The sequence below is a fragment of the Ceratotherium simum genome, chromosome 3, assembly GCF_057802395.1.
Source record: "Ceratotherium simum simum isolate JZ-2026a chromosome 3, ASM5780239v1, whole genome shotgun sequence".
Classification (NCBI taxonomy): domain Eukaryota; kingdom Metazoa; phylum Chordata; class Mammalia; order Perissodactyla; family Rhinocerotidae; genus Ceratotherium; species Ceratotherium simum.
The window spans coordinates 38,816,601-38,841,597 of NC_141902.1; the positions used below are offsets into that span (position 1 = coordinate 38,816,601).

Genomic DNA, 24,997 nt, shown 5'->3' on the forward strand with positions numbered 1-24,997 from the left:
GGAAACTAAGGAGCGAGCGAAATCAAAGTGGGTTGAGTTAGTAAAGGCTTAAAGTGGGAAGTCTCTTGTAAAACATAATTTTTGGAAACATTGCTTTATTCTGTTCATCCCTGTTGTGTGAATGAAAACCTCTTTTGTTTAACATTTCAATGCTAGAGTCTGTAATAAATTTCCTTCTTGAAAGCATTTGTGTTTTAACATTGAGAGTATATACAGTTGGTGTATTGAATTCCTCTTTTTGTTTCAAATCTATTTAGGAATGTTAAGTAAAAGTGTCAATTGCTGTATTCTTATTCTGGTGATTTAAAAAAAAAAGCAGTCCTATCCTGCCCTCTTTTGAAAAATGTCTTCGTACATTTTAGAAATATGCAAAAACTTAACTGTCTCATAAGACATAAGAGGACAGTAATAAAGAGATGGAGGTACTGGGACCAGGAGTAAGTGGCAGAAACAAGTTTTAAAATTAGAATTAGGAAAAAAATCTTTCTTTCTTCATCTGTTTTAGATGATGAAATTGTGTGCTGCTGTAGTGTCTTATTTAGTGTCCTGGCACTTTGGCTATATTGCATAGCCAAAAGAATTTCAGTAGGGACACCCAATTTTAATCCCTTTCTTATTAGAATTACAAAGATTTGGTTTGGGTTGAAGGGAGTGTTTGATTTCTGTGGGTGGAAATTGGCACATATAATTCAGGTAGGTAGTACCTGTAAGAAATTGACCCAGTGGTGCACAGTAAATGTTGATAAACACAGTCACTAAGAGGATAAAATATGAGAACTAAAGATTTTTGACCTGCAAATTTTTATTTGCAGCGGCTCGACCCTCTCCTGGTGGTGTGTTCACACAGTTTGTGATGAGTAAAGTTGGAGCCCTGCAGCAGAAGATACCTGGAGTTAGCACACCCCAACCCCTAACAGGGCCACAGAAGTTCAGTATCAGACCTTCTCCAGTAATGGTCGTCACACCTGTGGTTTCTTCTGAGCCAGTTCAGGTGTGCAGCCCTGTGACTGCTGCTGTCACTACTACCACCCCTCAAGTGTTTTTAGAGAATGTTACTGCTGTGACACCTGTGACTGCTATTTCTGACGTGGGAATTAAAGAAACTACTTATTCTTCTGGTGCCACCACTGCAGGGGTTGTTGAGGTCTCTGAAACTAATACCAGCACCCCTGTAACACCTACCCAGTCTACAGCCACTGTGAACCTTATCAAAACGACTGGGATAACTACCCCTGTGGCTTCAGTTGCTTTTCCTAAGTCTTTGGTAGCATCTCCTCCAACCATAACTCTTCCTGTTGCTTCCACTGCCTCCACCTCCATAGTCGTGGTGACCACAGCTGCATCTTCCTCCATGGTGACCACACCAACTTCATCTCTGGGCTCTGTTCCCATAATACTCTCGGGAATTGATGGGAGTCCACCAGTGAGCCAGAGACCAGGTAAGGCCTAGTAGTTACTAGCTGGTTTACTGTACAGCTATTTATATAACTTTGTGGTTGTGGTAGGATTATAGATATATCAGGGTAACAGTGTAGGTGTTTCCCTGTGTAGGGACAAATCACTGAAAATCTATGCAGCTTAGTAACTAGAGCGCTAATAAAACCATAACTGGTACCTTGGAGATAAATTGAACAGCCTTGACAGATGGTTTAGTGGGGCTGGAGATTTCCTCAGGAGATTAAAAATACTTAACAACATTAGAATGGAAATGTTGGCTGAAGGATTCTGAAATAACGCATAAGGGAGTGGATCTCTGACCCAGTAGAGCAGCCATTAAAGTGGGCACGAGAGGAAGTGCAACCTGCTGTGTGCTGAGAGCTGGGGGTGCACATATTTGAGGAGGGAACCCAACTGTAGGTGCTCCCTTTTTTTCTGAGGTGGGGGGTAGTGCTTTTAAATTGAAGAAAAAAAAAGAGAAAGAGATCAGAGGGCTTCTGCCTATGCTGCAGCCGAGCTGAGGGCTTTTTTTCTCTCTCCTTCTTGCTGAAGATTAAAATTCTAGGTTCTCTTGCCTAGTAATCATTTGTGAATCAGCCCAACTCCCATATACTACTGACATTATTCTCCTACTTAATTATTATACATGAAGTGATCGAAATAAAAGTAAGGAAGCATATTTCTTTGTTTAGGACTCTAATATTTTATATGTTTATCAACTTTTTAATTAAAATTAAAAGTTCTCTCTTGTTGGCTTAGGTTAAGTGAATTTAAAATAAGACTATCCTACACTTTGGTAATTTTTATATTTTAACTCGACCAGCTAAGGTAAATGGTTCTCGTAGTGTACTCAAAGGGGAATTACTATGGAAAAGAGTGAGAGACTTTTCAGGATTTAAGGGGAAATAAATAACCAACAGCAATTCTGGTTTTGTTACTGATATTTCTCCTACTAAATATTTTTGCCTTTAGTGGTATGGTCCAAATCCCTGTTGATATTTTAGGAAAGAAGTGATTTGGAAGTTAGTTTATAAGTTGAAGTTCTGTTGAAAGGAAAAGTGAATCACAGTATTAAATTTGTTGTCTTCTGCATCTCCCTGTAAATAAACATACAAAAGTGATTAGTTTAATGTATAATTTTGGAAGTGAGATAGTCGTTGATGAAGCTACTTTGATTTCCTGTTGAATCTCAAGGTTCATATCTTGTCATATTTCAACTGATGCTGTTTTCTAAACCATAGGATTCCAATCTTCTTTATATTTTTAATTCTATCATGAAACTGTAGTAGTTTAGCTTTTTGTAGTTCTTTGGAAACAATAATAATAAATATTAAATTTTAGCTAGCTACTCTATGTTCTTAGCATGAGGCTTGCTCTCTCTGTTAATGAGGAAAGCTAGAAAATGTTGGCATAATATTAAAGACATCAAAGACTGGTACTTTCTTCTGTATATAATCAAAGATTAAAATTGAAAAGGGACTTACTTTCTGACAATGTGATATATGGTGTTATTCTATATCCACATATCACCTAAAAGTATCTTCTCTAATACCACTTGAGGAAATACTAATGTTAACAAATTTTCTTGTTTGCTCTTTTGTAAGTGGAGCTGATTCAGATAACTGCTACTTCTAAGGAATTGTGGGTAATTTTTTTCTAGGTTCATAAAGAGGATCCCAACTCAGGCAATTAGACATCTGTGGTATTTTCATTTGACTTTCCTTCTTTTTCTCTTTCTCCTCTTCCCCTCTTCCACATTTCAATAGTGTGTGTATTAAAGGCTGCTTTCATTCTCTGAATTTGAGTAATTTGGTTTTGAATCACTCTCTAAAACTTAATTCGAATAGAAATGTTCAGGAAATTAAGAATGCTTTAACATGTTTCTTAATTCATATAAGATAGATGAATGGTTTTTGTTTGAATTGCACACTTTTTTTCATGAACAGTTTGGTCTTTGTGTTTTATTTCATTTTAAGAGTAGTGCTGGATCTTCTTTATAAAATATGTCATGTAAATGTCAGGAGCATGACTTTCTTTTAGAAATTTGAGGCCGGCCCAGTGGCGCAAGCAGTTAAGTGTGCGCGCTCCACTGCGGCGGCCCGGGGTTCGCTGGTTCGGATCCCGAGCACGCACCGACGCACCGCTTGGCAAGCCATGCTGTGGCAGCGTCCCATATAAAGTGGAGGAAGATGGGCACAGAGGTTAGCCCAGGGCCAGTTTCCTCAACAAAAAAGAGGAGGATTGGCAGATGTTAGCACAGGGCTGATCTTCCTCAAAAAAAAAAACAAAAAACCATGGATTTCAAACCTTCTAAAATCTTTAAAAAAAAAAAAAAAAAAAACGGGGCCGGCCCCGTGGCTTAGTGGTTAAGTGTGCACGCTCCGCTGCTGGCGGCCTGGGTTCAGATCCCGGGCATGCACTGACACACTGCTTCTCCAGCCATGCTGAGGCCGGGTCCCACATACAGCAACTAGAAGGATGTGCAGCTATGACATACCACTATCTACTGGGGCTTAGGGGGGAAAATAAATAAAATCTTAAAAAAAAAAAAAAAAAGAAATTTGATATATTTTGTGGGCAGAGTGCTTATCTGATAGTATATCACATGTTAAGCTAAAATCTTTGTTTTATTTGGTTTGTTGATTTTTCTATTTAGTGAAAAATCTTATTTATTAATAATTTTAAATGAGTTCACTAATTTGAATGGTAATGTTAGACCAGTGTCATTTATGCTTACTATTATCATTATTCCTACCTCTTTATCCCAATGGCCGAAAATATATCCGTGGATTACTCATATTATTTTTTCCCTTGTCTTTAGTATTTCTAAATATGTCCTCTAGACATTAAAGTGCACCTTTGGGTACTATTAATGGTTTGAAATCTCTTTTAATTTACATCTTCTGCATTAGATTTCTACTTTTTCTATTTGTTTTAAAACTGTCTTTTGCCTCTTCCTAACCAGGCTTTACTTCCCTGCTTCTTTGATGTCTCTTAATTTCATTCCATTTTTGTGGGGGTATGTATTTTTTTTTCCTTTTGAAAAATAATTTCCACAAATCCACTTTGCTTATTTGTCAGTGAATTTTAAAAGCCAAGAAGTTTTTTATATCTCATGGTTTTTGGTCTTTGACTTTATCTTACTTGAGTATGACCTGTGAAACTAAGTCGTAAGTCTAGTTAAGTGTTAACAGCCTGAATTTTAAAGTTGAAGAAGAGGGCCGGACCTGTGGCTTAGCAGTTAAGTGCGCGCATTCCGCTGCTGGCGGCCCTGGGTTCGGATCCCGGGCACACACCGACGCATTGCTTCTCTGGCCATGCTGAGGCCGCGTTCCACATACAGCAGCTAGAAGGATGTGCAGCTATGACATACAACTATCTACTGAGGCTTTGGGGGAACAAATAAATGAATAAATAAAATTATAAAAAAAAAAATAATGTTGAAGAGAATTTTATCATGAATGATCTCTTTAACTTTCATGATAATCCAAATTTAGAGGCATACCCAAGTTTTTCATTAGGCAGAAGCGTTATCTCTTTAAATGAACCTCTTGACAATTGATGCTTTCTTTTTTTACCATTCCAAATGTAAGGCCCTGCAGTGTCTGGTTAATACTTAGGTTTAAGATAAATTGTTCTCAGCTGTAGGACTATTAAGTAGTATATCATAGAGGTATAGGGTTTCACCAAGTTTATAATTCAAATTAGAAGTTATTTGTAGCATGGTCAGATCCTACGTCATAATAATTTTTTCCTATGTATGTTAAAGGGAAATTCTAATACTATGTTTCCATTTCCTGTTTTTCAGAAAATGCCCCTCAGATTCCAGTGGCTACACCACAGGTCTCTCCTAACACAGTGAAACGTCCTGGACCTCGATTGTTGTTGATTCCAGTGCAGCAGGGTTCTCCTACCCTTAGACCTGTCCCAAACACACAACTTCAGGGACATCGGATGGTCTTGCAGCCTGTTAGGAGCCCAAGTGGAATGAACCTATTCAGGCACCCTAATGGGCAGATTGTCCAGCTCCTCCCTTTGCATCAGCTTCGAGGCTCTAATACCCAGCCCAACTTACAGCCTGTCGTGTTTCGGAACCCAGGTATAAAATTGGAGATCTTTCTGATGAGTTTTTCTTTTGTTGAATCCTTTGGCCATATGGTATGTTAAAACATGAGGATTGGTCGTCTTAGTCTCTTAGAGTCACCTTCCAAAAACAAAAGCATGCCTTGAAAGTCTTGATGGGCAATGGTGATTTAAAATTTTCTTTTTCTTGCCAGGGTCTGTGATGGGAATCCGGTTACCCACTCCTTCCAAACCTTCAGAGACTCCACCATCTTCTGCTTCGTCCTCTGCTTTCTCTGTTATGAATCCTGTAATTCAGGCTGTTGGGTCTTCTCCAGCAGTGAATGTTATCACTCAGGCACCATCGTTGCTTTCTTCTGGACCTAGTTTTGTGTCTCAGTCTGGTACATTGACCCTTAGGATTTCCCCTCCTGAACCACAAAGCTTTGCGAGTAAAACAGGCTCTGAAACCAAAATAACCTACAGCTCAGGAGGGCAGCCTGTTGGTACAGCCAGTCTTATTCCTCTCCAGTCTGGTAGTTTTGCCTTGTTGCAGCTCCCAGGACAAAAGCCTGTTCCAAGCTCCATTCTTCAACATGTTGCCTCTCTTCAGATGAAGAGAGAATCGCAGAATGCAGACCAGAAAGATCAAACAAGCTTTTTAAAAAGAGAGCAGGCGACTAAGAAGGCCCTACAGTCAGAAGGAGAAGGTATAGACCCTGAGGCTAATATAATAAAGCAAAACTTAGGAGCTACTCCCTCTGAAGAAATCCTGAATGATTCCTTGGAAGATGGGGGTGATCATTTAGATGAAGAATCGCTTATAAAAGAAGGTCCTGCGACCGTTAAACCGTGTGAGCACTCCTGTAGCACTGGGTCACACACAGGTGAAGACTGTAAAGATAGTGATGAAGAGTTTGGGATTAGGAATCATAACAATTCCAAAGAAAAACTGACTGTTCTAGAAGTTAAGACTGTTTCTGAAAAAGCCAGTAATATGACAGTCCAAAGTGTAAATAATGTACAGCTTAAAAAACTTGGTGGTGTGAAAGTGGAACAGCAGAAAGGATTAGATGATCCAGAGGAAAAATCAAATGAATTTCCGGTCATCTCTAAGGAAGAAAGTAAACTCGAATTATCAGGCAGCAAAGTTGTGGAGCAGCAATCTAATCCACAGCCAGAGGCCAAGGAGAAGGGATGTGGAGACTCTCTGGAGAAGGACAGTATTAGGGAGAGATGGAGAAAACACTTGAAGGGCCCTTTGACCCCAAAATGTGGTGGAACTTCACAAGAATGCAAGAAGGATGGAGACGAGCAGTTAGTTAAAGAAACAAAGACTTGTCAGGGAAATTCAGATTTGTTTCAACAAGAACAAGGCATCTCTGATTTACTTGGAAAAAATGGAACTACTGAGAATGTCGGAGTTTTAAAAACTGAATGTGATTCTTGGAGTAGGATTTCTAGTCCTGCAGCCTTCTCCATTGTTCCCGGGAGAGCTACAAAAGGGAGCAGAGGGGAAGGACATTTTCAAGGGCACTTACTGCTTTCAGGAGAACATATACAACCAAAGCAAGAGAAGAAGGGTAGGAGAAGCAGTGCTGACTTTGCTGTTTTGGATCTGGAAGAGGAAGATGAGGAAGATGAGAATGAGAAAACCGATGATTCTATTGATGAGATTGTGGATGTTGTTTCTGACTACCAGAGTGAGGAGGTTGATGATGTAGAAAAAGTGGTGAGCCCATTTTTGTTGTGACTGAAACCTCAAGGATTTAAATAATTTATTAGAGACAGTAGCTTTTCCAGAAGATCACTAAGACCTGAGGCATTCACTTGGGTGCCTAGGTTTAGATCATGATTAAATGACTTTGTAGTTTTTAGGCTGTGTCAGTCAGGTAACATTTATTGAGCTTATATTGTTCTTTGAGACTTGTCTAATATTATGGGAAGGTGGCTTAAGCCTTCGGGGGATAGATGCTTGGGAGTCCCTACGCAACTGGGTTTAAAAAAAGAAATCCTGAAACCACTACTTGCATTTGATCTCAGTTAGTTTCTTTGACATTTTCTCTATGAAGTGATTGTAGCTTATTTGGTAGATATATAAGAAACAGAGAATGAGTGACCTTAGAACTGGAGAACTTATCTGCCTGCACATATAGAGATATTTTTATTTTTGGAGAAAAATGGAAAATACCATTTAATATTTTAATATAACCCTGCCTTCAGGTGCTTTTTAATTATCTCCTAAAATTAAATAATTAGTTTCCAGAATTTATATTCTGAACTTTGGTCATTTCTTCTGTAATATGACCTTTATAATTTATTTATTTTATTTTTCTGAAGCCATTTTTGGAGACTTCCTGTTTTAGGGTTGTGAGAGTCAGGTATGTTACAGGGCAGGAGTTGGACAAACTTCTTCTGTAAAGGACCAGATTTTAAATATTTTGTGCTTTGCAGGCTAGGTGGCTTGCTGTTAGAACTACTCAGTTGCTGTTGTAGTGTGAAAGCAGCCATAAATAATAGTAAGTGAATGAGTGTGGCTGTGTTCCAATAAAACTTCATTTACAGAAACAGATGGCGGGCTGTCATTTGCTGACCCCTGACATGGGATCTGATGTAAAACATAGGATTATAGCCAGCTGCCTGTGAGGTGCCCTGAAATCTAAACTGTGTCCCTGTCTTTAGTAGCAGATAATATGGCCCTCTGCACTGATTTTCATGCAATTGGTTGTTTTAGAATCTCACTTGCGATTCATTCAGCCTCTGTGTTACCTGGTCCTTCTCTGTTAATACCTTACTGCCTTATGCAGATAAAATATAACAAAAAGATTAGTATTTTAAAACTCTAAAATGTTTAAATATTTTAGTGTTCCTATGTTGGTTATTTCTGTACCTCAGTTGTCTCATTTGTAAAATGAGGATCTAGCTTCACAATTGGATGATTCTATATGCATTTGCTGTATAGTCTATCTATAGCCTAATCCTTTTCGAGGGTGGATGTCTGAAGGTAGCTGAAGAAATCTGAATTCACTGAGTTTAGGATTTAGATTGCAGATCTTCTGGTGCCTTTTGTAGAGTCTCCCATTGTAAGTCAGCCTGAGTAAGCATCAGACCAAAAACAGTCCAACTTTAAAACCAGTGAAAACTATTGCTATCAGTAGAATTGACTTAATAGAACCTTTAGAGTGTCTTAATCATACAAGGTGGCATTGCTTGAATTTCCTAATAGGGAGGGAATCTGACATAGAGGGTATACTGACCTTTTTTAAAGTAAGGGTATTATGTTAAATGATCTCTAAAATCTAAATTCTACGTTGTATTCATGTACATATCCATCACCTATGATATCTTTATGATTGTGGATTAGCATTGTATTGGAATAGTGTAAGGAAAGTTGTAACTTCTTTAATTTAAATCTTTCATTGTGAGATTTATTAGATATTATTTATAAAGCCTGCAGTTAAAGCCATGCAGTAGGCAGACATTCTTCAGTTTAAATATTGTAAAGCATCTACCTACATTGCTGCTATTCATGCTCTTTAGATTCTGTTGAGACTCTGTTGATTTAGCTTCCTAGAGTTAATTTTAATATACATTGTTTAAATTGTGCTTAAATTGGGGAACATAAAATGATGGCTTGCATTTAGTGTCTGTCAGCTTTATGGAGCCTCTAATTTGGGGGTAAGTAATTTTTCCAACAGGTTTAAACATAGAATTAATAAGGTGATTGGGATGCCTCATTTTGAGTTGTGCCTCTCTGGTACAGTACGATTATAGATAATATATTCCCTGTTTAGTTTCTGGCATAGTAAACACTACTTTTAAAGGTGGACTTAAAAATATCTGCATATCCGTAATCCATATATTCTACTGTTATATAAAATACACAGTGAGTTTCTGTGACAGGTGCTCAATAAATGCTTACTGATTGACTCGTTTTTTGGTATAATCAAGTACAGCAAGCCTGGGCTTCTTTTGATACCCGAGATTCTTCAGAAGTTCTCATTCTGTGGGGTTGAGAGTCTTAGAAGACCGTCTGGGCTATAGTCTATTTCCCTATCTGCCTTGAGTATTTTTTGTGGGTGTCTGATATGGGGTTAGCCATGAAGCACTCTTAAAATAGAACCTGAATTGTTCTCCTTTCCACCTTCCCTCTCACCAAATTTTATTTTACTGCTATTTAATCTTAAGATTTATGCAGCTTTAATACATCTGTACCTGAATTTTGTCCACTAGAAATAATACTGAAGCATCAATACAGCCCTTTGGGGACACACTGTTCAGTCTAATGACGTCTGTTTAATATATATCTGTGATTTATACTGTAGTTCTCGGTCGTTAGCTCTAATCATATGTTGTCTTTATGACTTAATTCCTCCTTATAATTAACAAATTTAGGATTATCAGTACTCATGGTATAAGATCATTGGCACTGGTTGGTTTTATAAGGGGAACATTCAGTTGAAAAGTCGAGATGTGCTTGTTTCTCAAAACTTTATTTACTGTTGGAATGTTGTATTTCAGAATAACTGTGTAGAATACATTGAGGATGATGAGGAGCAGGTGGACATTGAGACTGTGGAAGAGCTCTCTGAGGAAGTTAATGTTGCCCACATGAAGACCACAGCTGCCCACACACAGCCTTTCAAACAGCCGTAAGTCTTGTTTCCCTTTGGATTGTTGTTTTTTGTTGCTGTTGTTTTATGACCGTAAACAAACTAAATGTTCCGTTTGGGAGCTCTGGGTAAGTGACCTGGTTCCTTTATTCTCTAGCTTTTTTCTGATTAGTAGATAAGGAGAGGAGCTGGAATTTAGAGATAATTAACTTCCCTTGGTTATTTCTAGGAGACAGTGTATAAATGTGAATAACATATGCTTTTGGAGCATGACACATTGGTATTAAAATACTAGTTTTGCTGGTTTGTAGCTATTTAACCTTGGACAAGTCTTTTAATCTATGAATCCTAGATTCTTTACCTATGAAATGAGAAAAATGCGCCCAGTTGAAGTGTTAAATGAAGTAATACATGCTACTAGCATAACTGACATAAGTGGATGATTCAACAAAGGTTAGTTCCTTTATCTTTTAAGAGTAACGCATTAAATTCTAAATTTGGTTACTCTACTAGTTGAACAGGTAAGATGCAGTTAGAAAATTTTTTTTACCTGTTTAGCTGATGAGATGAAAATATAGAGAGCATGATGACTTGCTCAGGAAAATTTATTCCATTTTCTGGTTTAATAAGCCTTGTATTAACTAGGGATTAGGGTGTGAGAGAGAGAAGGGAAAGAAGATACGGGTTCTTATTTTGCGCTAGACATTTTGCTTTTCCTGTTATCTCATTAACCACCATATAAAGTAGCAATGAGTTGGGAAAGAGTAATTCTTCATCTCTATTGATGCTGAGAAGGTCTAAGGAGTGGGAAGTAGGTCTAAGGAGTGGGAAGTAGGCCTAGCAGTTTCCTTCACTTCAGAGCTATTTGGAGGGTACTTCAGTTGCCTACTGGTTAAGAGTGAAAGAGTTTAAATCTCTTAAAAACTTAATTAGACTTAAGTTCAACTAGATATATTATTGCTGGATATAAATTCTGTATACTGAAATCAAGTTCCTATACAATAGCAACAAACAAAAAATGTAATATAAAAAATACCATTTACAATAGTAATAGAAAAAAACGGACTATTAACAAAAGCTGTGTAAGACTTTTATAAAATGTTATTGAAAGACATTGAAGAAGAATTCAGTTAATGGAGAGATACCATGTTAATGGACTGGAATAATAAAGGGCCAAGAATAACTGTCACATAAGGAGCACAAACTGTAAAGGAACAGATGGTTAAAAATTTTTGTCTATCAGAACACCATGAAAGCAGTGAAAAGGCAAACTCAGACTATAAGGAAAATTGCAATACATGTTTGACAAAGGATTAGTATCAAGAATATAAAATAATTGTTACAAATCAGAAAGAAAAAGACCATCTAGTAGAAAAGTAAGTAATGGAAGTAAGTAATGGATATCACAGGCAATTGACAGAAGAGGAAACCTGAACGGCAGTAAACGTGCAAATTTGTTCAGCCTCACAAGTAATTAGGGAAATGCACATTAAATCACAATGACTTTACCAATTCACACCCATAAGATTGACGAAAATTGAGATTTCTGATAGTACTGTTACCTAGTTGTGGAGCAGTGGGAACATAGTGCAAGTGGGAGTGTAAATTGTTATAACCACTTTGGAGAACAGTGTGACATTACTAAAGTTGAAGATGTACATGTCTTTTTTCCACCTGGCAATCCCACTCCTAGGTATATACCCTAGAAAAGCTCACACATATGTTATGTACAAGGGGTCATGTATGGGACTATCCATTGCAACATTGTTTGGCATTGTGAAAATTTGGAAACAACCTAAGTAACTACTAACATTCTGAAAAAATGAATTTGGAAAAATTCACACTGTGGAATACTATATAGCAGTTAAAATGATTGAACTAGGACTGTATGTATCAGCATATCTCAGATGTAATGTTGAGTGAAACAAATCAGTTGAGGAAAGATACACTATGATACATAATGTTTAAAATGCTACATAATATTTTCTGTTTAGGGATACATCATACGTTCCCAGTAAAAGTGAAGATGTGCATGGTAAACTCAGTTTGGAAGTTTAAACTTGTTTACCTATGAGAAGGAAGGAAGGAAAGAAATGTCATTGAGTAGGCTGCACATAGGATCTCTTATTTTTGAGATGTTTTATTTCTCAAGCTGGGTGGTAGATACATGGATATTCATTATATATTTGTTTATACAGTTTTGTATGTCTGACATTTCATAATTGAAAAAAGTAATTTGCAGTTTAGGGACTATTTGGACACTTTTCTTAGAGAAAAAGTATACTGTTGAATAAATCACGTTGTCACATATTGGACTTTGGGGAAAAGAAGCTGGTTACAGTTTAGACAATTTGGGATGGTTTAGTTTAATATAGCTATGAAATAGGTCTTAGATTATTGAATTTTAGTAAGACATTGGAAACTGCTGTCTTTATCTAGGTGCCGTACCCATATCTCTGCAGATGAAAAAGTTGCTGAAAAGAGTCGAAAGGTATTTACAATAAATTTACTGATAATTGCTCACTTAATAAAATAGATAGCATTTGTCCTTGAGGTTAAAACATTAGCTATGACTTTTTTCAGGGCTGTTTTTACTAATGAGTTAATCAACTTTTTTCCCTTATTATACTATTAATGCTTTTTTTCCCCTCTTAATTCTCTTCTAAACCCAGATAATAGAATAATTTAGAGGAATTAAAATGGGTATGGAGTTTATGAAAATTGATGTGCTTCTTTGAAAACTAATCCTATAGTGTAATGATGTGATGTAAACAAGCTGGCATTCTTCCTTTTCTAGGCTCATGATTTTCAGTGACCTAAAAAATTAATTACTCTCTGAAATGATGGCTAGCAATTCAAGGAGCCATGAAATTATAAACCTTTGATTTTCTTAATTCAGTGTATGATATCATGGTACCATAATTAAGCAAAGTTTTCTCTCTATCCTTACTAACATAAGAATGGGAGAGAGTTTGGTTGTTTAAACTATTTTCCACTTGTTATTCTGTCTTCTTAATTTAAGAGATAAATTGATGGAGATTGGGTTGAAGTGGAGGGTGATATTCAGGTCCTTTCAAAAACCACTGGGCGATTAGTTTGGGTTTGGTCTGGTTATGGGGATCATATGATACATATTTGCATGGTTGTAATCTTTTTGCATATATCACTGTATTTTATTTTTTTCATTCATCCTAAAACATTTTTCAGACATAGGAATTTTCATAATAGTTTCTTTACACAATCTGTTGTTTTGTACCCTAATTATTACTTGCAAATTATTTGTGGTGTCTTGCTATATTTAAACTTTGTGTTAATTTTTTATCTTGTATCTTTTCTTCTCCCATACTATACTAATGCACAATGAGTTAAACTTGAGAAAGACCCTGATTTTGTGTTAGAGTTTTGTGGTATTATCAGGGTTATAGTAAAGGCAAACAGTGGCAGAAAAAAAGAAAGACAATTAGAAATATCAGAAGGGGAAAACACAAAACAGAAAAACTGTAGAAGACAGGAAATGTAATTATTACTCACTTTATGAGTAGTATTCACATTGTCGTAATAGGGTAGTTACTGTTAATGATTTTTTAAAACTTTTATAACCTATGAATAAAGTATGGAAGACTTAATTTCAGTCTTGAAAAAAATGTGTAAGTACAAATGACAAATTGGGAGGTGAAAGAGGGAAGAAGAAATAAAGGGAAGGACACAAGTGCTGACATCCTCATTTTACAAAGAGATACTGTCTTGTTGATGAAATGAGAAATTGAGATAGAATTATATTCAAGTTGCAAAGGGATCAATAGAAGAACTGAAATTAATGATAGATCTATATTAGGAAGATGGGATGGCGAGATGTAAGAGAGTGGTGTGAGCTAAATCTTTTTCTGCGTAGCAAGAAGTAAATAGATAGCATTGAAAATTGGAAAGAATAAGCTTGTATTACTGTTTTTTATTTAGGATATAGATTTAAGAACCAGAAAAAACTACTAAAAGAATCAAAAAGTGGTTATTTCTAAGGATCCAGGTACAGGGGCAGGGCACAGTTGATTTCATTATAAGTTCTTCTGATATTTATATTTAAAACCCTATATGCATCTATCATTTTTTTGTAGTAAATAACTCTAAAAATGGAAATAGAGTAAATAAGAGAGAAAGGAAGCCTAAGGCATCTTGAGACTCAGGAAAAGACTTCCCTGAAAAATGCGAAGTTTGTTTTTTTTTTTTTGTGAGGAGCATTGGCCCTGAGCTAACATCTGCCAATCCTCGTCTTTTTGCTGAGGAAGACTGGCCCTGGGCTAACATCCATGCCCATCTTCCTCCACTTTATATGGGACACCGCCACAGCATGGCTTGCCAAGCGGTGCATCGGTGCGCACCCGGGATCTGAACCGGTGAACCCCAGGCCGCCGCAGCGGAGCGCAGGCGCTTAACCACTTGCACCACCGGGCTGGCCCCCGAAGTTTGAGTTTTAGAGATTAAGTTATGGAGGATAGGGTGGGAAGGATAGGTGCAGGCAATAGCCTGTGTAATGGCAGGGAAGTGTGCGATTGCAGAGTGTGTTTTGGAAACATCCAGCACTTCGGAATGATTGGAGGAGAACAGTGATTTAGGAAGAGTGGCAGTTGATCCTTTATCGATTTGTAAAGGGTCTTATAGTATTTAAGAAAAAATTTTTAAACCTGTTTTACACCAATCAAAATTTTCATTTTTTTCATGTGTGTCATGAAAACAAGTTTTAGTAATAATAAATTATATAAACTTTTTTAGATCCCCTCCCCTCAAATTCTTCCTCATTTGAAAACCACTGAAATTTGAGCAGGAAAGTGATATGATCACATTAGCAGGTATTAGAATTTACACTGTTGAAGTTAGATGGGGAGGAAGGATGGACTGGGAGTAAGATGACGGATTAAGAGGCTGTTATGATAGTCCAGACAGAAGCTGGTGGGTGTCTGATCTAGTGCCATTTGGGATGGAGGAAGAGGGCAGGTACATGTGAAAGATATTTAGGTGGCAGTCTTTTGTTTGGACAGGCTCCACCTATTCCTTTAAAACTGAAGCCTGATTACTGGAGTGAAAAACTACAGAAAGAAGCAGAAGCTTTTGCTTATTATCGCCGAACACACACTGCCAATGAGCGGCGCCGGCGTGGTGAAATGAGGGATCTCTTTGAGAAATTGAAGATCACTTTGGGATTACTTCATTCTTCCAAGGTTTCCAAAAGTCTCATTCTCACTAGGGTAAGAGTTCTGTGTAAAAGACAGACAAAAAAGAGCTTTACTAACAGAATCTTCTAGAGATACTATGAGAAAGAGAATCCATTACCATGTGAGGGAGATTGAAATAGAGCTTGTATTTAACATTTGAATGTGGACCTAGTGAGTGCTCAATAAATCCCTTAGGGGGAAAAGTCATTATGTTGAGTCAGAGCAGCTTTTCATTGAAAGTCAGATTCTTACCGGCTGAGCTATCCTTGCTTCAGATAAAGTCAGCAACTCTGGTAAGCTGTTTACCACAATCTCCTTACACTGGTGTTCTCCATAGCGCTTAGAACAGTTTATCACAGTGAAAAGCACAACATAAGTGATATTTTAACATACTTAACAGTTGACAGTCGTTTTAAAAGAAAATCTGAAATAGTCAAGCTAGCAGAAGTTTTAACTTTGCATGTAGAATATCTAAGGTAACTTCATTTAAATTGCTTTAAGTAGAAGTTGGAGGAGTCTAAGGCAAGCATTCATATCTCTCCAGAGCAAAGTTATTTCAACCAGATTTTACTTAGACTGGGAGATGATTTTAAAGTTAGTTATTAAAATCTAAGCAAAATAAAATGTTTTGTATGTCCTTGCAGTAATAGAAACACCTGTTAACCGCTCAGTGATGCATTTTAGAAATAATCATGTTCCTTAAAAGTCTAAACCAGAAAACCTGCAGTTTAATAAAAAATAATTTCCAAAACATCAAGAATTGTTTTAAATGGCATTATAAAGTTCTCTAAAATATTAGATAAAGATTTTTTCATTAAAGAAATTGTGTAGGCCTCACTTGTTTTTAGGCAAGAGCGAATTGATTGAAGTGATAATACTATTTCTGTTCTAGGCATTCAGTGAAATTCAGGGACTAACAGATCAAGCAGACAAATTGATAGGACAGAAAAATCTTCTGACTCGAAAACGGAATATTTTGATACGGAAAGTATCATCTCTTTCAGGTGAGATATGTGAATGATCTTTGGTAAGGAGTATGATAACAGCTTTAGTGAGAAGAAATCCTCAGTAGACCTTTCAGATACTACTTAGTTTAAGGTTTGGTTCCTAGAGTTAACAGCAGAGTTATCCTTTGACTGGGTGGGACATTTCTTCTCGATTGTAGTCACTCTTGGCTTCCGTAGTTTTGGGGAATATAGTTAAATCAACTGATTTCAGTTGACTCTGTTTCTCATTATTATGTGGGGTCATATAGAGAGTGACAATTTATTCCCTATCAACCTATAGGTAAGACAGAAGAAGTGGTCCTGAAGAAGCTAGAGTACATTTATGCAAAACAACAAGCACTAGAGGCACAAAAAAGAAAAAAGAAGATGGGATCAGATGAGTTTGATGTGTCTCACAGAACTAGCAAACAGCAGGAAGGATCTTCTGCATCATCTGTAGATCTTGGACAGATGGTTATAAATAACAGGAAGGGGAAACCTTTGATTCTTTCCAGAAAAAGAGACCAGGCCACAGGTAGGAGGGACATTTTTTGCTTTCCTCAAGGTAGAAGAACATCAGTTTAGTTTAGTGGACTTAACATCTTCTCTTGGCCATAATTTTAGTTTTTAATTAAATGAATTTTAGATGGGTTGTATAAAAAGTAGAATATTAACTACATTAGATTTTGGTTTCTAGCTTTACTCACTCAAGCAAATCCTAAGAAGTTACCAGTCATGCTAACGTATAAGACCTACTTCTGATAGCAGTCCATAGTCATGCATTTTTCTTCTAGTGTTTCAGTATTTTTTTAAGCTGCCATCTTTTCAGACTTTATACATGAACTCTTGATTTCCCTGCAGTTCTCCTCATGAGTTAAGGAAGTTTGGGTCTAGCTGAGACAAAGAAATTGGAAATTTTACAAAATTTTAATTTGGTTGAACCAGGCTCTATTTTCCATCAGATTGCCTATCAGTAAGTTGCTATTAAGGAACAAAGTAAATTGATTTTAAATTCTTGATCTCTCTTATTTTGATTTTGGAAGTGAGGCTATACTGAGTTTACATTTCTCGTTTACATCCTTAGAGAATGGTATATTCTTTTTTACTCTTTGGGTAGCCCAGTATATGAATAAGGAAATCTGGTTTATTATATCAACTAAGAAAATAGTGATGGATACTAAAATATGAGTTAGTTTTAATATTGCAGAATCAAATCATGTTATTGCTAAGAAAGGATTTTTATGATCATTTAGTCCAGTCACCTCATTTCACAGATGGAAAAACTGAGGTTTAGAAACTTGAAGTAATTTGTTAGAGGTGTAAAGGATAGAATTGTGTGTGTCTTCATCCTGACTATTCATCAAGACTATCTGAAGTGGTTGAAGTTGACCACTGAAAAAGTGATTCCATAGCTCTGTTCCTCAACAATAAGAAATTCTGTCCCTTAGGAGAATCAGTGGACAGGTAACCATTACTCAGTGAAAAGTGGTTCAAAAAGTAATTTCCAAGTTGAGATTCTCTAACCAAATTTGAAATTTACTTCTTGCCTTTTAAGTCAGAGTGTGGTTTTAGGGATGTTTCCTAGACTCTTAGGCTACACTAGCATTAGTTGAAGATCTTTTATCCTTAACTAATTTCTGATCTTCCTTACAGAAAATACCTCACCCTCTAACACTCCACACACCTCTGCCAACATCGTGATGACTCCGCAAGGGCAGTTGCTCACCTTAAAAGGTCCCCTATTCTCAGGACCAGTGGTAACTGTTTCTCCTGCTCTCTTAGAAGCAGATTTGAAGCCTCAAGTTGCCAGCAGTGCTGTGGCTCAATCAGGTGTGTCTTAAGTGTTGTCCTCTATGGGTAGTGAAAAAGAGTTATCCCTAATATCTCACAGATGACAGAGAAAGCCTTTGAATTTGTTCTGTAATGTTAAAAAGCTATTGCATTTGCATTTGCCTTAGTAAGAGATGACCCTGTTTTTAGAAGATATTTGGCTTGATCTGTGGTATGTATTGGTGTTTTTTAGCTGGGTTTGGTAACTATTTTGTGATCTCTAGTTGTTTCTAAGCAGGAAAAGAATTGAAAAGATGTGAAAGTAAAAGGAAGATGAGGAGTCAGTCATTGTTTTAGTTTTTGGTGTTGATAAACGTTTGTCGATTTTGTGTTGTACTCAGAGCTGGTGCGCTCTTACGTTACCAGCCTGATTCTGTTTGAGCACCACTCCCTTTGAGGGAAAAGTAGAGCTGAAAAGGAGGTCTCACTTTGATGATTTAGGTTCTAGGCACCTAAATTTCTATTAAGGTAAAAGGATATCCTTACCAATACAAATACTGCTAAACCCAATCTGAAGGAGTCATCCTTTCTCTTATAGTGCTGCCTCTGGGGCTTCATTTTTCCCTTAGAGTAGCAGTTAATTGGGTGAACAGAATCAAGATGCATGTGTACCTTAAGATAAAGAATTAACTTGGGGGAACATTTCTATAAAATAGTGAAATGGAACTTTTATTAATGATGGAATATCAAAGAGTCTTTTGGTTAGATTTTACCTATTTTCTTATTAGGCTAGGTCCATAATTTGAAGAACTAATATTTCCTTTCATCTTGATAAAAGTTGACTGGTGAATTTTGACTACAACTCCCTGAGGTGGTCATTGGGTATGAATGAGAGAGACAGTCTTACCGTTGTAGATCTAAATGATTTTTTTTTTCCCCAGAAAATGACGACTTATTTATGATGCCAAGAATTGTTAATGTGACATCATTGGCCACAGAAGGAGGTTTGGTGGATATGGGTGGCAGCAAATATCCTCATGAAGTTCCTGCTGGCAAGTCACCTGACCACCTCAAAAACACTGTCAGGAATGAAGATAACTCCTTTGAAGATTCGGGTAGAATCTCTTCCAGAGGCAACCATAGAGATGGCAGAATGGCGTTGGGTCCAACACAGGTTTTTCTGGCAAATAAAGATTCTGGTTTTCCACAAATAGTTGATGTTTCCAGTATGCAAGAAGCTCAGGAGTTCTTACCCAAAAAGATTTCTAGTGATATGAGAGGGATTCAGTATAAATGGAAAGAGAGTGAATCAAGACGAGAGAAACTGAAGCCAAAAGAGTCTCCATTTCATAAATTAAAGATGAAAGATCTCAAAGATTCAAGCATAGAGATGGAACTGAGAAAAGTAGCATCAGCTATAGAGGAAGCAGCTCTAGATCCCAGCGAACTGCTAACTAACATGGAAGATGAGGATGATACTGATGAGACACTGACTTCTTTGCTCAATGAGATTGCCTTTCTTAATCAGCAACTAAATGATGATTCTGTTAGCCTGGCTGAGCTGCCCAATTCTGTGGATACAGAGTTTCCAGGGGATGCTCGACGGGCTTTTATCACTAAGCTTCCTCCTGGGAACAGAGCAGCTTTCCAGGTTGGCCACTTGGGAAGTGATTTGAAAGAGTTGCCAGATGTACAAGGGGAGAGTGACTCTGTCAGTCCCCTTCTCTTGCACTTGGAAGATGACGACTTTTCTGAGAATGAAAAACAACTTGCAGAACAAGCTTCTGAGCCAGATGTCCTTAAGATTGTTATTGACTCTGAGATAAAGGATTCCCTCCTTTCCCACAGGAAAGCCGGTGATGGAGGGAAGAGTACTTCTGGCATCCCTGCAGAGCCTGAAAGTGTGTCCTCGCCCCCCATCCTACACATGAAGGCTGGCCTAGAGAATAACAGCACAGATACTTTGTGGAGGCCTATGCCAAAGTTGGCACCTCTAGGTTTAAAAGTAGCTAATCCTTCCAGTGATGCAGATGGTCAGAGTCTCAAGGTGATGCCTTGTTTGGCACCTATAGCTGCCAAAGTTGGGTCAGTTGGACACAAAATGAACTTAACAGGGAATGACCAGGAATGCCGGGAGAGCAAGGTGATGCCTGCCTTGGCACCTGTTGTAGCCAAATTGGGCAACTCTGGGGCCTCACCAAGTTCTGCAGGGAAATGAACTTGTTTGTCCTCAGGCAGAAGCCAGGCTGTGAGGGGAAACCTCCTTTCTCTGCAGGCGTCTGTTGATTTGTGTCATGGAACTGTGATCCTTGACTTTGATGAGGTGGATAATGGTAGAGAAAGGGGGTAGGGTGCTGACCTCGGTATAAGAAATTACTACTATGAAATTCTGATCATGTTAAAATGTGTTACCTCACTTGTGGTGCTGGGTCTCCTCATCCTCTCTAAGAAGATGTGATCCATTACTGAACACGAGGTGCCCCTCTTACCCAAGGAATTCATAACAAGACTCCAGGTCCATAGTGGTTCCTAGTTCTTCCCTCCCAGAGAAAAAGCTGCTTGAGACTTTGGAGTTGCTCTGGACTGAACTGTAGTTGATAGCTGTTTAAGTCGGAAATCCAAGGAATGTGATGCACTTGTGCAAAGGGATTCAGAAGAGATAGTTTTTAGTTGGTGTTTCAAGAGTAGGGGGAGAGAGGATGGGTACCATGGAATACCAAAGTGAAGGACTTTGTGTCATTCAGCAAAATTTTCTCTTCTTTCAAATCCCAAGGAGCTTTCATTCCTTCACCCTTTCAATCAGAATTATAAATCTAAGCCTTCTGGTAAAGTAGGAATGCTTTTAACTTTTATTACTAAGATAATTATTTTGAGATGTTTAAAAAAAATAGTAGTTCTCCCTTATTGTCTTTGGGTGTTGAAAAGACCATTTCACAGTACCAGGGATTTCTACCTGGAATATATATTTTGGCGATAGGTATAGAGGGAGCCCCTCCCCCTTTCACAAATCACGTCATTCAAGAGACAGCTAAAATGAAAAGCATTCCCTCCCCAGACCAGAGACAGTGGCCAAAATAAACTGTGGGGCTGGATATTTCCCAAATCAAACCAGCCTCCTGGTGCTTGAAGGTTTCATTCACTATTACCTGCACAGGATGTAAAGAAAAGAAAAGTCACAGTAGGCACTCTTTACCAGGGAAATAAGGCAGTATTTGAATCACAAGATATATTTTTTATTATCTGCTACCATGGATTCAATGATCTGTAGAGCTTTTTCACTCATTAGCTGTCAGGGTATGAAGGACTGATAGCCTGTAAAGATAAAGATATTTATATTTTTGTATAGTTGTTTTCATAGATTTCTCAAAGGCTGAAGTTTTCAACCTAGAAGATGAGATTTGTATTGAGCATAGAAATGATGTTTCCTATCTAGTTTGTAAATAATCATGGTGCACTTGGGGTCTCTTGGAAACTCCTGGGGGCAAGAATCACTATTCTGAAAATGTATAGATTGGGATTTAGCTGCTGCATTTTGCCTTTCTTAAATAATTATATTTTGGAATGTAACCCCTGTTCTGTCTTCATTGACAGGATTTGCTTGTGTTGTGAAACACTAACACAAGAGCTTCCAGTGCCTGGGCTGTGCCTAGGTGATGCTGTTTCTTCTACATCCCCTGCCTTCTTTATCCCAAATCCCGCTCAGCATATCTTCAGACCTAGGTTGTGAGACCAACTTGGAATGGTTCTATTCAGTAAATTATTACTTCTATGGTTGGTTCCCTTTCTAGTAACTCTGGTAATCAACAGATTGAAAAGGGTGGAAAATTTCCTCTGCAAATTGCAGTGGGAGCAAATTCTTTGTTGGTTTTGTGCTACATACCTTTCTAGACCTGCTCATCAGCACTCAACCTTCCCTTCTCTAATGGTTACTGAAGAAGCTTGAAGTATGTAATGAGTGCCCCTCAGCTTCTCATTATCCCTCCCACTCTTTACCCAGCAGATTTCATTCAATGCCTTAGCCAAGGAGTCCAGCACCTGTCTCCCCTGCTAATAATTGTCCTTGGAGACGCTAATACTTTAATCCAGGTATAGCAGTTTCCCATTATTTCCTTGCTTGTCTCGTCCTCACATTTCCTCCTGACTTCCCAAAGCTCTTGTTATAGCTTTTGAGGGTCAGCCAAGGAGAAGGCGAGTGAATGAATAATCCTCAGGAAAAGGACCACCATTCTGCTTCTGAACACTGTTCCCTTTTTTAGAAGAAAATAGACCAACAGTAAGAATCAGTTTTTGATGGGAGGATATTTGACTGTTTATGAGAGATGTACAAAGATGGAAATCAGAGCTGATTCCAGGTGTTCAAGGAAAGCTGCAGATCTCACTACAAATCCCCAAGATAATGGTGTTTTCAAGACCTCTTAGAACTAGGAAGTCATCAGGGCTAATTTGAGGAGGGCTCAGTCTTCAGAACAATCCTGCAGTCTTGATAGAAATCTAAAATCTCCAAAAACTCCTACCCTTTAACCTTACCCCAGGAGAAACTGATCTATGAAAATTACATGTGTGATTATGAAAGATGTAGTTGAGTGAGAGGAATTGAGGAATCAGGAGGATAGTGAGCTCTTACCCTAACTCTATAAGAAGCATGATCTCAGTAGACCAATAATTCGCCTTTTTATACATCTGTAAATAAATGGAATGTTTTTAAGAATAAAATTATGTCAGATTTAGCTTTTTCTTTTATATATTAAATATATATCTTTCCTTTTCTGCTTTTGAAAAATGACTATTTTTTTAGAAACCTAAGAACAGAAGAATTTGGCGAGTGGAAGGTAGAATGTATAAACTTGAAATAAATCAGTTATAATAATTAAAGCAGGACTTGGTGTTGGGAACTTTGTGCTGAGTGGGAGTAGAGAATTCTAATGCCCTGAGACAGTTGAGAGAGGTGCCACTGAAGTAGTTTTATCGTGGAAATTGCTTGCTATTTTAAAAGTTTCTGACATGCCATTTGGGGGAGGTTTGTGGTGTTCTAAAACACCATGTTTGGTGTAGCATGTTTTACATGGAGACTTCAAAATTTTGTACAACTTAATGGCAAGTGTTTGTCTCAAGACGTTCTACAATGGAGAAAGGCTAGCCTCGTAGTACCAATATGTGCAAGGTAATATGCTTGTTACCCTGGGGAATAACAGGACATAAGACACAGTCTTAGGGGCTAAGGACGATAGATGTTCTTCAAGCAAGATATATGTTAACTAGTATCATGATTTACAAAAAAATTTTATTAAAGGAGTGCTTTAGACATTGAACTACTCTAAGATCACTAATAGATCAAGTCCAGTTACATAAATTTCATACAAATTACTTTGTATAATTTTATAGTAAATGCAAGTTTTCCCCCTAGAATTATGGATGAAATACCTGACAGGAGGCCTTTCTAAAACAAGTTTGAAAAAGTTTTGAACACAGAAGAAAGGCAGACAATCCATATATTTTGGAGGCAGGGTTTAGTAGTATAGATAGTTTTTTTCCCCTAATTATACTGGTTGAGATATTGAAATGGATCAGGTGAATTGAGAGATAAATGCACTTTGAAGAGAGGTCTAAAAAATGGGGATAACCCTTTTTCCTCACCCCCCAGAAGATTAGGAAAACAAAACCAAAAACAATGCACAGAGTAGATAGCACATTTTCAGGTACTTTTATAGAGAATGAGAACCAAGAATCAGAATACATTTCTTGCACAAAATTATTGATTTTGAAGAAAGTGCTTGTAAGGGCATCACTACTTCTTATCATTGTATTATCTCTAATGAAATTTTACATGAACATGAATGGCTGGATGCAGAAAAAATTAAAACTGAGGTAGACTCACTGTCATTTGGAGAAAAAAAGTCAAAAAATGCATTTTTGAAATTTAAGTTAGAGGGAAATGATATACAGCTTTTGAACTGAGGCATAATTGTAGTATGTTAAATATGACTGAACTGCTCTACAAAGATATGTAAGTGTTGAGTAATAGTGATGGAGGTATGTGTGTAGAGTGAGAAGGCTAACCCATGGGATGAGTTGGGAATTTTGAGACAAATCTAAGCCCTACTAAATTCTTCTATTGTTGTAAACTCTGCTGTTAGAAGAGCTTTTGTTAAACAGGAAAGCAGTCTTAGAAGCATTGTTTTGAGATCCATCCTGTTTCCAACTACAAACATTGGTCTCAGCTGTCCCACAGTGCCTTGCATGTAAAGGTGCTCAATAAATATTTGAACTGATGAGCAAATGTTTACTCTAGCCTGTTAGTTTTGCAGGATCTTATAATTGCACCTATTTGCATGTTAAGCCTAGGGTGAATTTTAAAATCTGATCTAAAGAGCATAGTGCAAAACACAATTGTATACTTTTATTCCTAGACATCTAGAATTTAGAATCTGACAACCATGTATACATGTTTAGGACATATACAAGCAGAATAAAAAGTGAAATAGTGTATGGATGGTGAAATACAAGGGTCAACTGCATTTCGGAGGGTGGGATGACAAATATTTAATTTGGAGAAAAGGGAATAATGCTTCTATTCATACTGGACCTATGACTATTATTTTCTAAGGAATTAATTCATAAAGCATGAGAACAGCCTACAGCCTGTTTGCCTCTTGGTGCTTCAAAGGCTGCATGGTAACTAGACACTAACATTGTACTAAATTGTGAAGAATTGAAAATATGTGGTTTTGGCCCTAGACTGGAAGTATCCAGAGTCTGAGGCTTAAGAAATCTCATTACACTGTTATCAGTTGTTTTTCACCTAGATCATCTTAGACAACGAAAGCAGGAGCTTGGATTTGCCTCTGCAATTTGAGCTTCAGATGAGAGTAATTTGGGGAACATTTTCCCTAAGGGATAAACCAGGGTAGCTTTGGACAGGAAA

At 37.5% G+C, this 24,997-nt stretch overlaps 1 protein-coding gene across 18 annotated transcripts in view; it reads left to right on the top strand.

The window, feature by feature from the left end:
- MGA (MAX dimerization protein MGA) overlaps positions 1-22,840 on the top strand; it is a 156,696-nt gene extending 133,856 nt beyond the window's left edge. For 9 of the 18 annotated variants that reach the window (XM_087425513.1, XM_087425524.1, XM_087425495.1 and 6 more), the window contains exons 15-24: positions 813-1,439; positions 5,246-5,536; positions 5,715-7,231; positions 10,021-10,151; positions 12,552-12,603; positions 15,146-15,352; positions 16,212-16,323; positions 16,607-16,840; positions 17,959-18,135; positions 19,017-22,840. In XM_087425513.1, the coding sequence (XP_087281639.1) occupies positions 813-1,439; positions 5,246-5,536; positions 5,715-7,231; positions 10,021-10,151; positions 12,552-12,603; positions 15,146-15,352; positions 16,212-16,323; positions 16,607-16,840; positions 17,959-18,135; positions 19,017-20,293 (4,625 nt within the window). In that variant the 3' untranslated portion in view covers positions 20,294-22,840. The remainder of the gene's footprint in view (positions 1-812; positions 1,440-5,245; positions 5,537-5,714; positions 7,232-10,020; positions 10,152-12,551; positions 12,604-15,145; positions 15,353-16,211; positions 16,324-16,606; positions 16,841-17,958; positions 18,136-19,016) is intronic. The other 9 variants (XM_087425573.1, XM_087425586.1, XM_014780593.2 and 6 more) reach the window with 5 other exon arrangements.
- Positions 22,841-24,997: the final 2,157 nt, after the last annotated feature.